Genomic DNA, 13,867 nt, shown 5'->3' on the forward strand with positions numbered 1-13,867 from the left:
TTCCTGCGACAGCCATAATGGCTGGAATGCTGGTACTGCGACAGTAGTAAAACTGCTCTATTGTCAGTACCAAAGGAGACAACAAGGGGAGAGGTTGTTCATGCTTGTCTCTCACAAGATAGACTTTGTTGAGGTAAGAAAAGCCGTGACCCACCATTGGGTCCTATCGCATCTGAATTAAAATTTTATTACTGCAGTGTGATGGGACCCATCGGTGGGTCCCACTGGGTCCCATTTTTTTTTTAATTGTAGCTAACCACTCTGTATCTATGAGACCTGCTATCATGTAATAAATATTTATATATAATTTACGTATTTGAGGGTTTGGTTAGGGTTTCCTTTTCTTTCTTTTTTTGATTTATATGTAATTTATATATTTGAGGGTTTGGTAAGGGTTTCCTTTTTTGTCTTTTTTTTTTTCTTAGGCAGTGAATGACCTAATATGACCCATAGTTTTGAATCTTTTCTAAATTTCTATAAATCAATCAGTAATTCTATATATTGCTTTACCTTAGTATCAAAACTTTAAACAGCATATCATCTTTGCAGGTGTTACAATGTTGGCTTCCAACTTTTATGGAAGTAAAAAAAAATCTGATAGAAATGAAAGCTCCAATTCTGAAGACGAACTGTCTTCTGAAGAAGACACTTCTGATGATGAATATATTTATTCAGAAACAGGAAGCAGTTCATCAAGTGAAGAGTCTCTCCATGATGATTCTGAAAATCAAATCACTGAAGAAGAGCAAGAAAATGAGGAAGAAAATGAGGAAGAAATTTTGAATGAAGACACAAGTCCACCAAATGCCGAGTGGATAAAAGTGACTAAGAAAGTTCGACAACATGGATTTACTGGGAAAGAACTTTGTGTAACTGTGCATCCATCGTCTACAGATAACCAAATTTGGCCTATTGATGTTTACAAACAAATAATTACTGATGATATTATAAATCTAATTGTTCAAGAAACCAATCGATATGCTGAGCAGAAAATTTCTTTGGTTACTGTAACAAGAAGATCGAAATTACGGCAGTGGGTTCCTACAAATAACGAAGAAATTGAAAAGTTTATTGGACTTATCATTTACATGGGATTGGTTCCATTCCTGAGATCCAATTATATTGGTCAAAAGCATCCTTTATAAGAATGAAATTGTTCCAAAAAACAATGAGTAGAGACCGCTTCCTCTTGCTCTTGCAAATGTTACATTTTTGCAACAATGAAGAACCTAATGTCGGAAGAGATTGGAAAATAAGAAAATTACTAGATATGATTTTGGTGCAGTATCAATCAATCTATAAATCAGGCTCTGATGTTATAATTGATGAGAGTATGGTGCCTTTCAGAGGCCGTGTCATTTTCAGACAGTACATCCCTGGAAAGAGCCATAAGTATGGATGCAAACTATTCAAACTTTGCACTCCTGATGGATACACTCTAAACATGGACTTATATACTGTTGTAGGAGTAGCTACTCCACCTCTAAGTAAGACTGAATCTCTTGTAGTAAGACTCCTTGCAAATCATATGGATATGGGAGTGACTTTGTTTGCAGATAATTACTATATCTCCAGTTTCTTAGGAGAGTATCTTCTTCAGCGGAAGACTTACCTATGTGGCACAGTAAGAGTCAATAGAAAGTATCTTCCAAAGTCAGTTACAAAAGCAAAACTAAAGAGAGGTGAAATTAAAGCCTCAGAAAATAAGAATGGAGTGAAAGTATTCAATTGGAAAGATAAAAGATATGTTGTGACTCTATCAACAGTTCCAGAACATGATGCTACTCTAATCAACACAGGTAAAGTCATAAGGACTGGTTTACCTCAAGAAATCAAGAAACAAGAAAGGAGTTGATTTATCAGATCAAATGAGTGGCGAGTGTCAAAGTGTGTTATGAATCATACCTCATTTTAAAGGAAATTTATTCGCCTATTACATATGCAAAAATCATTAGAAATGTTTTGTCATTTAGCGGCCACAGATTGTAAAGTGTTTATCAGAAAACAACCTAAAATATTTATCAAATGTCATCATGAAAATATTATTATTCCACGAGTCTTATGATCTGCAGTGAAGAAGAAATTTCCCTTTGTTTTCAATTTTAAAACCTTTGGTAACATGGGACAAAAAAGGTAGTGCATTAGCTCGCTCACAATAAAAAAATGCCACCTTGTTTATCAAATGTCATCATATTATTCACCTCTGAAGAAGTCAATAAAATGGTACAGAAAAGTATCATTAGAATTTATTGCTGGTACTTTAGTGAACAATAAGTACTTTGCTGTCAAGAAAATGTCATTACGTGCATTCAAGGAATCTATTGTCTTATACTATACTAGTGGTATCATGAAGGAAAAAAACAAACCAGGAAAATCAAGTATGAATATTTCAGGAAAATCTTCACATTGTCTCAAAGAAACAGAAGGACAGAAAAGAAAAACAAGGAAACGATGCAGAGGCTGCTACGAAATGTTAGCAGCAAATGAAGGATCCAAAGTGGCCAAAATCAAGTCAAGAAAGGTTTCCACATATTGTGACTCATGTGATGGCACTCCATATCTATGTTTATCATGTTTCAATCTCAAACATAACTAGTGATATGATTTTTCATTAGCAAATGGAATGGAAAACTAATTTTCTTATATACTGAATGTCAGACAAATTTTCTTTGCAATTATTTCAATAAAACTTAGTTTTCTTATTTTTTTTGTATAATTCAACCCTTTGATAGCAATACTGATCTACTAAAATAATAAATGCAATTAAAAGTTTAAGTTTTTTTATAAATAAAAAAATAATTTTATTCTATTGGGACCCACCGGTGGGTCACATTGCAGCAAATGAGAGAACAGTGTGACCCACTGGTGGGTCCCATCGTTGGAAACGTGTTAAAGCTTGAAGGCTACTCAAATAAGTGATAATGCGTCACCGAAATCCAACCATACAACCGAAAATCAGTAAACTAAAGCTGCAGCAAACTCCCGACGTTACTCGGGAGTACAGCAGAAAAAGAATGAGGTTTTCTGCTAAGTTGTTTCCAGTACTCCCGTTAGTGGACAGGACTTGCCACCTACACAAAACTATCAAAGTGCTACCATGATTTTTTAAATAAAGACTGCCGCGCAAGTTAGAAACTACAGCTATGTAATTGCTTGGTAAGTCACTTATATGAAATGTACCATTTCATAAGAAACAAATTTTAAATCAGCTTACTTTTCTGATTAATGTAAGAAGGTGATCAAACTGATGAGGGTTAAATCGAGATGCAGCAGCGGCCAGACTGCCGCGCAAGTTAGAAACTACAGCTATGTAATTGCTTGGTAAGTCACTTATATGAAATGTACCATTTCATAAGAAACAATTTTAAATCAGCTTACTTTTCTGATTAATGTAAGAAGGTGATCAAACTGATGAGGGTTAAATCGAGATGCAGCAGCGGCCATAATACGATGAATGTTATCTACAACATGAGGACCAGCTTGTTCAGCCATATGCCAAATGCGAGACAATTCCTCCTCTTGCAACTTTGGTCCCATGAATTCCACAAGCTCCTTCATGCGATCTGTATATTGCACCTGATCTATGTTTCCTAACAGAAAAAAAAGTACTTTAGTAGTAAAATGTAGATGCAATAATTATTACTGTAAATGATTAATTTACAAATCATACTTTAGAGCTTTGTATATACCTAGGAAAATAATCATATGGTTCCCACTTTCCTAAGCATAAAAGTCCAGATGCTCAAAAACTTTAGGGTACAAAAAATAATTAGTTGCGAAGAAAGAGTAAAAGATAATTACCTTCTAGAGCAAGAGAAAGAACACAATTTGTGGTCATCCATTCCTGTACTAAATCTGCATCAGTACCAGCATTGCGTGACCTTTCACTATCCTCAATCAATCTGGCAAGTTCCTGTAAGGCAAATACATTTTACATCAGGTACAAAAAAGCATATTAGAAGGCTTGAAGACACTGACACCAGACAGTAAGAAATGAACTAATATGTGCCTGAATGAAGCAAATGGTACAATTACTTATCAATACATATAAAAGAAATGGTACAATTGCAGACAAAGTGGAAGATGAAAGTAAAACAGTTGTTTCACCACAAACCCATTACAGTACTTACAATTAGCCTTTTAGAAAAGAAGAAAGAAAATGCAACAGTCCTCCACTAGTGCTGTATATGTGTGGATGGATTCTACTGTAACAGGTAGATCTAAGTCTAGTAACCCAAGCACTTGCTAAAGGGCTAACCACTCTCGTGAAATTAACAATTTCCTTGTGATTTATGTGCTTAGTGAAATTTCCTGAATTATCTGATGGTGAACAATCAGACTGGATTCTTTGTTTGTGCAAAGTAACTGACTGGAGTTCGCTACACCTTGTGTTCCCTTCCTGGTCGATAGAGCAAGAAAGGGAAAACTGCCTCTGATAAAATGATCGGGTTGTAAGAAACGCGAGATCAATTGCCAAACCTCTGGGTCCCTTTGCATGAATGAGTAAACATTAGTTCAAGCAAAGTAGGCTGGGATGAACCTTGATAGTTGGTGACATTAAGGCAAATACAAGCATTGGGTTCGTCTTATTGTCATGATCTCCTACCTACCCTTGCTAGAGGAAGGAGCAGGTTTGCCTCTATGCTCCCGAAAGGAAACAGAACGGAAGCTCGAGTTGTATGTTTACCTGCATCGACCGCAAGATCCAGCATGTAATGGCACATCCACTCTCTGCCCATAGGAAGAGAGCCTAGATGAAGAGAAGGAAGCGAGGCCAGTCACTCCACATTCATTCTCCCATCCACAACTGTAATCTTAGGCGAGATGCAACCTGTCCTGTTAGAGGAGCCGGGTAAGCTATACAACTTGTTGAGCAGCCACCACAGGACCGAGGAAAAAGTGTCCAAGGACTTGTGGGCAATATCCCGAAGGTAGAAGGAAGTGAAGGTGATCTGTTGGGACCACATCCCCGCCTTCAAAACCTTTGGAACTGACAGGTTCTTCCAGAATACAAGGGATGGACCAATGCTGCAGACATCATGAGCTCTCGGGGGAAGCATACCGGTATCGTCTTCTCCAGCAACAGAGTAAGCTCTCCTGATTGCCTCATGAAGCCAGAAAGAAATTGTGTTCTTGGACACTTCTTTCTTGGTTGAGCCAGCGCTAACGAAGAGTCGTCGACACTTAGGCCAAAGATGGCGAGTTCCATTCAGGTAGCACCACAGCACTCTAACAGGGCACAGTAGCATCTCGCCTGGATGATTACTTACCTAGTCCTCTGGGGAGGGGATTGTGAAGGACTCGAACCGAGCGTCAGAGACCGATGGGTTCTGAGTCTTTGCTACAAAGTCCAAAATGAAATAGAGCATAACTGATCCCCATCCCCTCAAGCGTTTAACATCAAAGGAAAGTCCGTGACGTTCGCCAACTCTCTTCACCGATGCCAGGGCAAGCAGGAAGACAGTCTTGAGGGTCAGATTCCAGTTTGACGACTCTTGTAAAGGCTCGTACGGTGCGTGAGTCAGGCTCCTTAGAACGATAGTCACATCCCATGCAGGGGGCCTGAGGTCCCTGGGTGGGCAAGATCTCTCGAAGCTTCTCATCAGTAGAGATATCTCGAAGAAAGAGGAGATATCTACCCCTTCCAGCTGCAAGACTAAGCCAAGTGTGGCCTGATAGCCTTTTACTGCTGAAAAGGAGAGAAGCTTCTCTCAGCGAAGAAAGACGAGGAAGTCCACGACCTGCTGAACAGTACTGCTCCAACAGGAGAGATACCTTGTCCATGACATCAACCACAGAAGACAGACCCAATTTCCCTGGTATACCACAACTGAGGACCGTCTGAGGTATCCAGCCATCTCAGTTGCTATGCGACACGAAAAGCCTCTCGCTCGCAGGAGATGGTGGATAACCACCAGCCATGAAGACACAGGGACTGCACTGCCAGGTGATACCACTCGACGTGGGGTTGACACAGCAGGTTGGGCCAGAGGGGAATCTCTCTCAGTGGCTCAGAAAGGAGAGCTAGCAGGTCGAGATACTAAACTGCCTGAGGCCATTTGGGAGCCACCAGAATCATCATGAGATTCAGGGTCATCATCACTTGGCTGATCACCCTGCGAATCAGACAGAATGGAGGAAAGGGGTAGACGTCTGAGATTGTCCCACGGATGCTGGAACACGCCCATGGGTCTGGCTCAACTGAGCAGAAGACCTGAAGTTTTCTGTTGTGCTGGGTGGCAAACAGAGCGATGACTGGACGCCCCCTCAGGTCGAACAACCTTTCCACAACGTCTGGGTGAAGGGACCACTCTGTCCCGATCACCTGATCCTGGCGGCTGAGCTTGTCTGCTACTACATTCCTCTTGCCTGGAATGTGCCTGGCTGACAGGTCTACTGAGTGAGCCAGCACCCACTCGTGCACCTGCATTGTCAACTGGTGAACCGGGAGGGACACTAGGCCCCCCTGCTTGTTGACGTGTGCCACTACCATGGTGGTGTCGCTCATCAACATTTCAGAGTGTCCCAACACACGATCCTGTCACTCTTGGAGAGCCAGGAAGGCTGCCTTGAGCTCCACGACGTTGATGTGAAGGTGCTTGTCGTCTTAATGCCAAACCCCCAAAGTCAGCAACTCCTCCAGGTGTGCATCCCATCCCTCAGTCGATGCATCTGAGAACATAAGCATGTCCAGAGGGGGAGCATGCAGACATATCCAATTAAGAGGTTCGTGTTGTCCATCCACCGGTCTAGGTCCTCTCTCACCTCCTCGGAAAGAAGAATGAGCAAGGACTGGGGGTTTCAAGATGGACCAAAACTCCTTCAGTCTCCACTGCAGAGACCAAAGGTGAAGACGCCCATGAGGTACAGGCAGTCTCCGGTTAATGGTGGGATTGGTTAACAGGCAATTCGGTTTTATGGGTTTTGTCTAGCGATGAAAATCGGCAATTTTTGGCGCTGAAAATCGCTGATTTCCGTGTATCGGCGCCGATAATTGGGTATTGGTGCCGATACATACCTAACAGAGGGGCTGATAACCGAAAATTGGCGCTTTTTGGCGCCGATAACCCCTGAAAATCGCTGAAATCACAGATTTTCGGTTAGCGGCGATTTTCGATTATCATCACACCCTCAGAAACGGAACCCTGCTGATAACCAGGGGCTGCCTGTACCAGCTTTTCCAATGACGACAGGTGGCTGATGACGACTTCCTGAGCTGGCTTATCTTGTCGAGACAGAAACAGCTGTGCCGCCTTCCTGAACCTGCTGATACAAGAGTCCAAGGGGAAGACTTTCACTGCTACCGTATCTATCAGCATGCCCAAGTACTCTATCCTCTGCTTGGGGTTGAGATCCGACTTCTTGAGATTTACTACGATCCCAAGATCACAGCAAAACTCGAGGAGCCAATCCCAGTAGCAACTGCGAGCAGGAGCTCGCCAGGACAAGCCAATCATCGAGATGCTTCAATAGACATATCCCGTGCGAATGGTCCCACGCTGACACCAGGGTGAAATCTCTTGTGAAAACCTGGGGAGCAGTCGTAGAGCCCGAAACAGAGTGCCCTGAATTGGGAGACCGTCTCCCCGAGGATAAAGTGAAGGTACTTGTGAGAATATACAAATCCTTCACGTCCACCATAAGCATGAAATCGTTCTCCCTGATGGAGGCAAGCACAGATAGCGCCGTTACTCCATCATGAACCGAGTCTGGTGAATGAAATGGTTCGGGGAGAGAGGTCTATGACTGGTCTCCAACCCCCCAAGGCTTTCTCTACAAGAAAGATTCGACTGTAAAAGCCTGGGGACCAATCCGACACGACTTCCTCAGCACCCTTGCTCATCATGGCCTGCACTTCTTGCATCAGTGTGATGTCCTTCGGAGATCCAGGAACATAGGTACAGAGATGGACTGGTGTGATGGTGAGGGTGGCCGAGAATCGAAGGGTAGTAGATATCCCTCCCGAGGAAATCCACTATCCAGGTCTCGGCTCGGTATCACTGCCATGTTGCCAAATGGCTTGATAGGCACTCCCCCCACCTTCGGCAGCAGTTGGGGGGAATGCCACCCCTAGCGTTTCCCCTTGTTCCCCCTTTACCAGAATGGAAAGCAAGTTGAAAGGGATGCGATTGCCCACCCTTTCTGGAGGAAGAAGAAGGCTGGGTGTTCCTGTAGGATCCCTTCAATGTCTGGGACTTCTTAGGGGCTGAGCTTATCCATCGCAGCATCTACCAACTCCCTGGGGGTGAGAGAGGCAGAACCGAGCAATGGTCCGTTCCGTAGGGTCACTGCCAACTCGGGTTCCACAGACCTGGCAAAGCAAGAAAGAACAGTCTCTTCACTTAAGAACCAGGATGGCCCAAAGGTTTGCTGCCTGGTGGGCTCTACCTCCAGACTAGCAAAGCAGTAAGCTGCTGCAACAAGAGACCTGGGCCTAGATGGACCAGGTCCGGGTTAACCTATTTAGGCAGCAATCCCCCTTCCGAGGGCGTGCAGAATCCCTTTTGTCGAGGCAGAGGAGGGGGACGCAACTTGTCCAAGCAGTTCGAACGAAGCGAATTGTCTTGCCCAAACACAAGACTATTCACTTGCTTGAGAACCCCCTTGGCAAGTACGGGCCACGGCAGCCCTACCGAAACCTTGGGTTCCTTCTTCGGACCCAGGAAGGATTTGAGGCGCAAAGGACGATCCACAGACAAATCAGTGCAATGACCATTGCAAAAGTCCTCTGTACCTCGGGGGTGTCTGCACCCTGGGGAAGAGGACCCTCGAGTCCTTCCAGGGCGCAGTCCTCCCGATCTACTCTCCTGGCAGAAGTGAGAACCTCGGCAGATCTGGTCGATCCGAGAATCGAGCCAGGAGTGTAAGCCTTTGTAGTCGAACTCCGGGGAGATGACTCACCAGAGTTCAGCCTGTCCAACTCTCACCTCCTAGGGTAGGGATGGGGAACCTATGGCCTTCTGGACCATCAGGTGCAGCCGAAGACTCAGGAGCAACCAGGGGGCCACAGCAGCAGGAGCAATCCGGGCAGTGTAGACGGTGCTCGGGCCAGCAGTTACCAGGGCAGGAACATCAGAGCGACAGCCAGGAACGTCCAGTGGAGGAGCCAGGGATGAAGGCACAGGTGGCGTGCAAGCAGCCAGGCCGTGCGAGCAGGGTCAAAGGCACGGGAGGCGTGTCAGCAGAGACGGGGAAGCAAGGAGCAAGAACCATAGTCATGAGCGAGCCAGGGTCAGCAACAGGGGAAGGTAAAGTCATGAACAGCACTGACGACATCACCATATATGAAGGCACAGATCGTGATAGCGGGGCCAGGAACCCAGGGGGCAGCGGCACAGAATGGTGAGAGGCAGGAGCAGCCGAAACCTGGGTGTCTAAGTGTGAAGCCACCGTCACAAGCAGCTTCCCGAACGCAGACATGGTGACAGTTGTGGTGGTGGTAGCGGTACCAGAGTGGGTTGTCACTGGAGCGCCAGACAGTTGGGACACCAGGCCCTCCAGTGATGGAATGCCTGGTAGACCCAGGTGTAATCCAGGCAGAAGATAAATCTGACACCTGGTTCGCAAGAACTTCTACCCCAAAACCTGAAGAAACAGTTGGGTCAAAATGGGAAGCCTCTGCTTGCTCTGGGGGGTAAAATTTCGCCCCCAGCGCGAGAAGAGGCCCCCGAGAGGATGTCCTGATCAACGGCCCCCCCTAACGCCCTTCCACACCCGATGAAACGAATGAGGAAGGGGAGGGGAAGTCCTCACCTGAGGGAGAGGGAGCAAGCGGGGGAAGTTCGCAGAGAGGGAGAAATGATCCCAACACATTAGCCACCACTGGAGTTGTCGGGGGCGTGTTACCCTCGGACGTTTCTTGGCAGGCTTCCCATGGTAGCATCTCCTCCCTTTGAACCTCTTCCATTGCTCGGGAGACCAGGTACAACACTCACTACAAGGAGCGTCGCACGAACACACATACATGTCCCCTGCAAGTTGGGCAAAGGGCGTGTGGGGTCGTGTTGACTCTAGAACGAAAGGTATTACACCTTTTACCTCCTACCCCAGGACACATACGCTAGGGATAAGAGGGTTTAGAGGGCTTATCCACATTCATCATTACAACAGAAAGGAAAAATCCCACCAACTGCCTAACCACCTTGTTCGAAAGTTCAACGGCCCTTTCCAGCCTGCGCTGAAAGTATTTCTAATGTCAAGGACCGAGGGTTTGTATATCGTGTTGGAACAAGTAATGTTTGAATATCTATAGGTAAGAAGCTTCAAAATAACCTACAGTGGGAATAGCTACGAAGTTTATGGAAAAGAGGGGTATTTTTATTTATCCAAGAATGTACCCTGACAAACGTGGGTGCACATTCTAAGCTGGAGTGTCTTATATGCCAGTAAATACAGTACAGTAAACCCCCATATTTGCAGTCTCACAATTCGCGGACTCACCTATTTGCGGGTTTCTCTATGGAACATATACTGTATACACATTATTCACTGAAATTTCGCCCATTCACGGTATTTTTCACTGAGAAGTATTCAATAATTACAGTATTGTATTTTCATGACTAAATGCACTTTTTTGTGAAAAAATACTCAGGTAGTGCTCGAGTTATGATAATTCGATTTTGCAATGGGGTAAGCAATTAATACCAATATGACAATATTTATAAAATATTTTTAAATTTCACGCGGGCGCAGGCAGCAGCATACAATCAGGCAGCGAGACAGACCAAATTACAATAGAGCAACTTCTTTTCCTCCATCTCTTTATCCCATCTTGTTAAAAAAGTAAAAGAGAATGATAAAAGTGTTGTTAGTAACGTTATACTCTTGCATAAAAGTGTACAGCCATAAAAAACTTTTGTTTTGCTTATCACTCAATCGGATAACAGCCGTTTTGCTTGTATTTCAACCATCGTACGGTAATACACTGTTACTGTAGATATAGTACAAATGAAGTTAAGTAGAATAGGACTGATATATTTTTACATTATACCCTTATTCGCTTTGGATAAAAGATCAGCAAGGAAATATACTGCTAAATTTAAGCTGCAAGTTATAGTTGAAGCTGAGAAAAATCAGCAAGGAAATATACTGCTAAATTTAAGCTGCAAGTTATAGTTGAAGCTGAGAAAACAATGTTCAAGCTGCTAATGATTATAAATTATCGTGCATCGGCAACATGGATGAAACTCGACCATAACTAAAATTGGAGAGAGTATTTTAATCAAAACTACTGGGCATGAAAGAACACATTACTGGTATCTTTACGCCGATAAACAATAAATACATAAAGCTCATATTATGATAAAATCAAGTGAAAATAGCGAACAGAATCTTGATTCTTTTACACAAAACACACACCCAAACAGCCAACGTCATCTATTAACAAAAGAAATAGATATTTTAATGATAAAACAAGACGTATTTTTAGCTTATATTCTCTGTTAAAAACACTTCAAAATATAATGAAAAATAATCAGGTGGTTAGTACCCATTATAAATAAAGTATCTAGAGATTCATTTTACATTAACTAGACTGCAAGAAAAGGGCACGCTCTGAACTGAGTTAACAAACTTTAAATAAACTTATTTTGTTCATCGACTTTGTCAAACCAAAACACTGATCACTATGATTGCAATTTTTAATACAAAAGGAATATAAGAATATATACAATATTACTGAGAGGACAGGGAAGGTTTAACCTCTTTAACGCCGACTGGACATATTTTACGTCTCAAAAGTTGTCTGTTGCATGCCAAGTGGATGTTAAATATTCCTCCTCTACAAAAGTTTTGAGAAGAAAATATTCGAGGGGCGAAAAATCCTTCTATAGGCCTTCTTTCTGAGGCGAAAATTTTCCGAAATCTCTTCTGCGGTGGGATGGGTCAAAATGCTGGGAGTTCACGGATCACGCTGTTGTTTTGTTTACAAGCATGACCCAGCTGCGGCGGGGATGAGGAATCGGGGAAGAGAAGCAATTTCTTTTCCCGAAAAGAAAGCATCAGCTAACATCTGCTGAAAATCTCAGAAATTCTTTAATCACTTTGTTGTAATATTTGCACCGTTTTCTATTATCCTTCATATAAAGACACTTTCACTATCACAGCACTTTGAAATGTGCACAATTTCATGAATAGAATACAACAAAAGTAACTCATGGTTGTAGGTTTTACCAAGGGTTAGGGAAGAGCTACGTCTACAGGAGGGTTTGAAAACACATAAATCACCATAAGTGACCTCCTGAAATTTCAATCTTTCTCACATAAGAATCATTTGACCAACTAAAATCAGACAAAATTGCACTTGCATGTCATTCAACAAACAAACATTCTAGTAATATTCAATCAAGGATCTTCATTTTGCAACAAACGAGAAGTCTCTAGCACAAAATATTTAGAAGATTTAGATTCAGACATCTTTTGAAAAAACAAAGCCAAATCCAAAACAAACCCAATAGCGTATGTCTAGCCAAGTCCAAGTCAAAAAATGAAAATCAAACTCAGTGAAACCAAGTTTGGTCACTTTGTACTGAAAACAAGTGTTGACACTGTTTTGAAAAATCTGAATAGAAAATGGGAATGGTTCCGCCTCTACATAAAGTTTGATCTAAATGAAGTAAGTTTTGAAATTCTTCGGACTAACAGAGAATACTATATATATATCAAAAAATAAGTCTCATGAACAAAAGCTAGCTTTTACAAATTTTGAAGTTATATTTCGACTTATAAAACACTTCATATAATGAAAAATAACCTTGCCCCATATAAATAAAGTATCTGAGATTCATTTACACTAACTAGAAGCAAGAAAATGCTCTGAACTGAGTTAACTAAAAGCGAAAAAACTTACATCGATTTCAAACCAATATTCACTATGATTGCAATTTTTATTTTACAAAAATATAAGAATATATACAATATTACTGGATACAATGAATTTCCATTTATGGACTGGACATATTTTTGAAAAAACTTTGTCTGTTGTCCAAGTGGATGTTAAATATCTGCTACAAAAAGTTTTTCTTGGAAAATACTTGAGGCCTCGTTTGAGAAAAATTTTAAATCACGTGTGTGTGGGGATGCTGGGAGTTCCGGATCTGTTGTTTTGTTGGACAAGACAACAAGAGCATCTCATTTCTTTCTTTTCTAAAGGCATCACTAACTCTTGAAAATCTCAGAAATACAATATTTCCATCTGTTTCTCCTTCATAACCATTGTTGTATATGATGAAATGTACAATTTCATGTAGAATACAACAAAATGTAATTGCCATGCAAGCAATTTTTCTATTTTCATATAAATCACGATAAGTGAAATTTCAACAATCTTCTGAAACGAAAAAATTGTATGTAAATGTTTACATTTTGTAATATTCAATCAATTACCTTCATTTTGCAACAAACTCCGATGAAGTCTCTAGCACAATATTTCGATTTATGGTGTTTTTGAAAAAAACTTTTTCCTTATGTCCGCTCTAATTCTAATGAAAATCTCAGAAATTCTTTGGTCACTTTGTCATAATTTTTGCACTGTTTTGTAATAGCCATTACATAAAGTTTTATAAATGAAAATGAGTGCAATTTCATGTAGAATACAACAAAAAATAACTCATGGTTGTAGCTTTTATCAATTTTGACATATTTTCATATAAATCACAATAAGTGCCAAAATTTCAACTTTCAGTCAACTTTGGACTTGACCGAAATGGTCGAAAAATGCAATTGTAAGCTAAAACTCTTACATTCTAGTAATATTCAATCATTTACCTTCATTTTGCAACAAACGAGAAGTCTCTAGCACAATATTTCCATTTATGGTGAATTTTTGAAAAAAACTTTTTCCTTATGTCGCGCTAACTCTGCTGAAAAT

The 13,867-nt window shown here is 41.8% G+C and overlaps 1 protein-coding gene across 4 annotated transcripts in view; it reads right to left on the reverse strand.

Moving 5' to 3' along the window:
• The window catches only part of LOC136832815 (ubiquitin carboxyl-terminal hydrolase 24-like), a 374,979-nt gene that overhangs the window by 318,378 nt on the left and 42,734 nt on the right, over positions 1-13,867 (reverse strand). For all 4 annotated transcript variants that reach the window (XM_067094450.1, XM_067094436.1, XM_067094461.1 and 1 more), the window contains exons 7-8: positions 3,802-3,913; positions 3,379-3,590 (exon numbers count right to left, since the gene is read on the reverse strand). In XM_067094450.1, the coding sequence (XP_066950551.1) occupies positions 3,379-3,590; positions 3,802-3,913 (324 nt within the window). The remainder of the gene's footprint in view (positions 1-3,378; positions 3,591-3,801; positions 3,914-13,867) is intronic.

The sequence above is a fragment of the Macrobrachium rosenbergii genome, chromosome 4, assembly GCF_040412425.1.
Source record: "Macrobrachium rosenbergii isolate ZJJX-2024 chromosome 4, ASM4041242v1, whole genome shotgun sequence".
NCBI lineage: Eukaryota > Metazoa > Arthropoda > Malacostraca > Decapoda > Palaemonidae > Macrobrachium > Macrobrachium rosenbergii.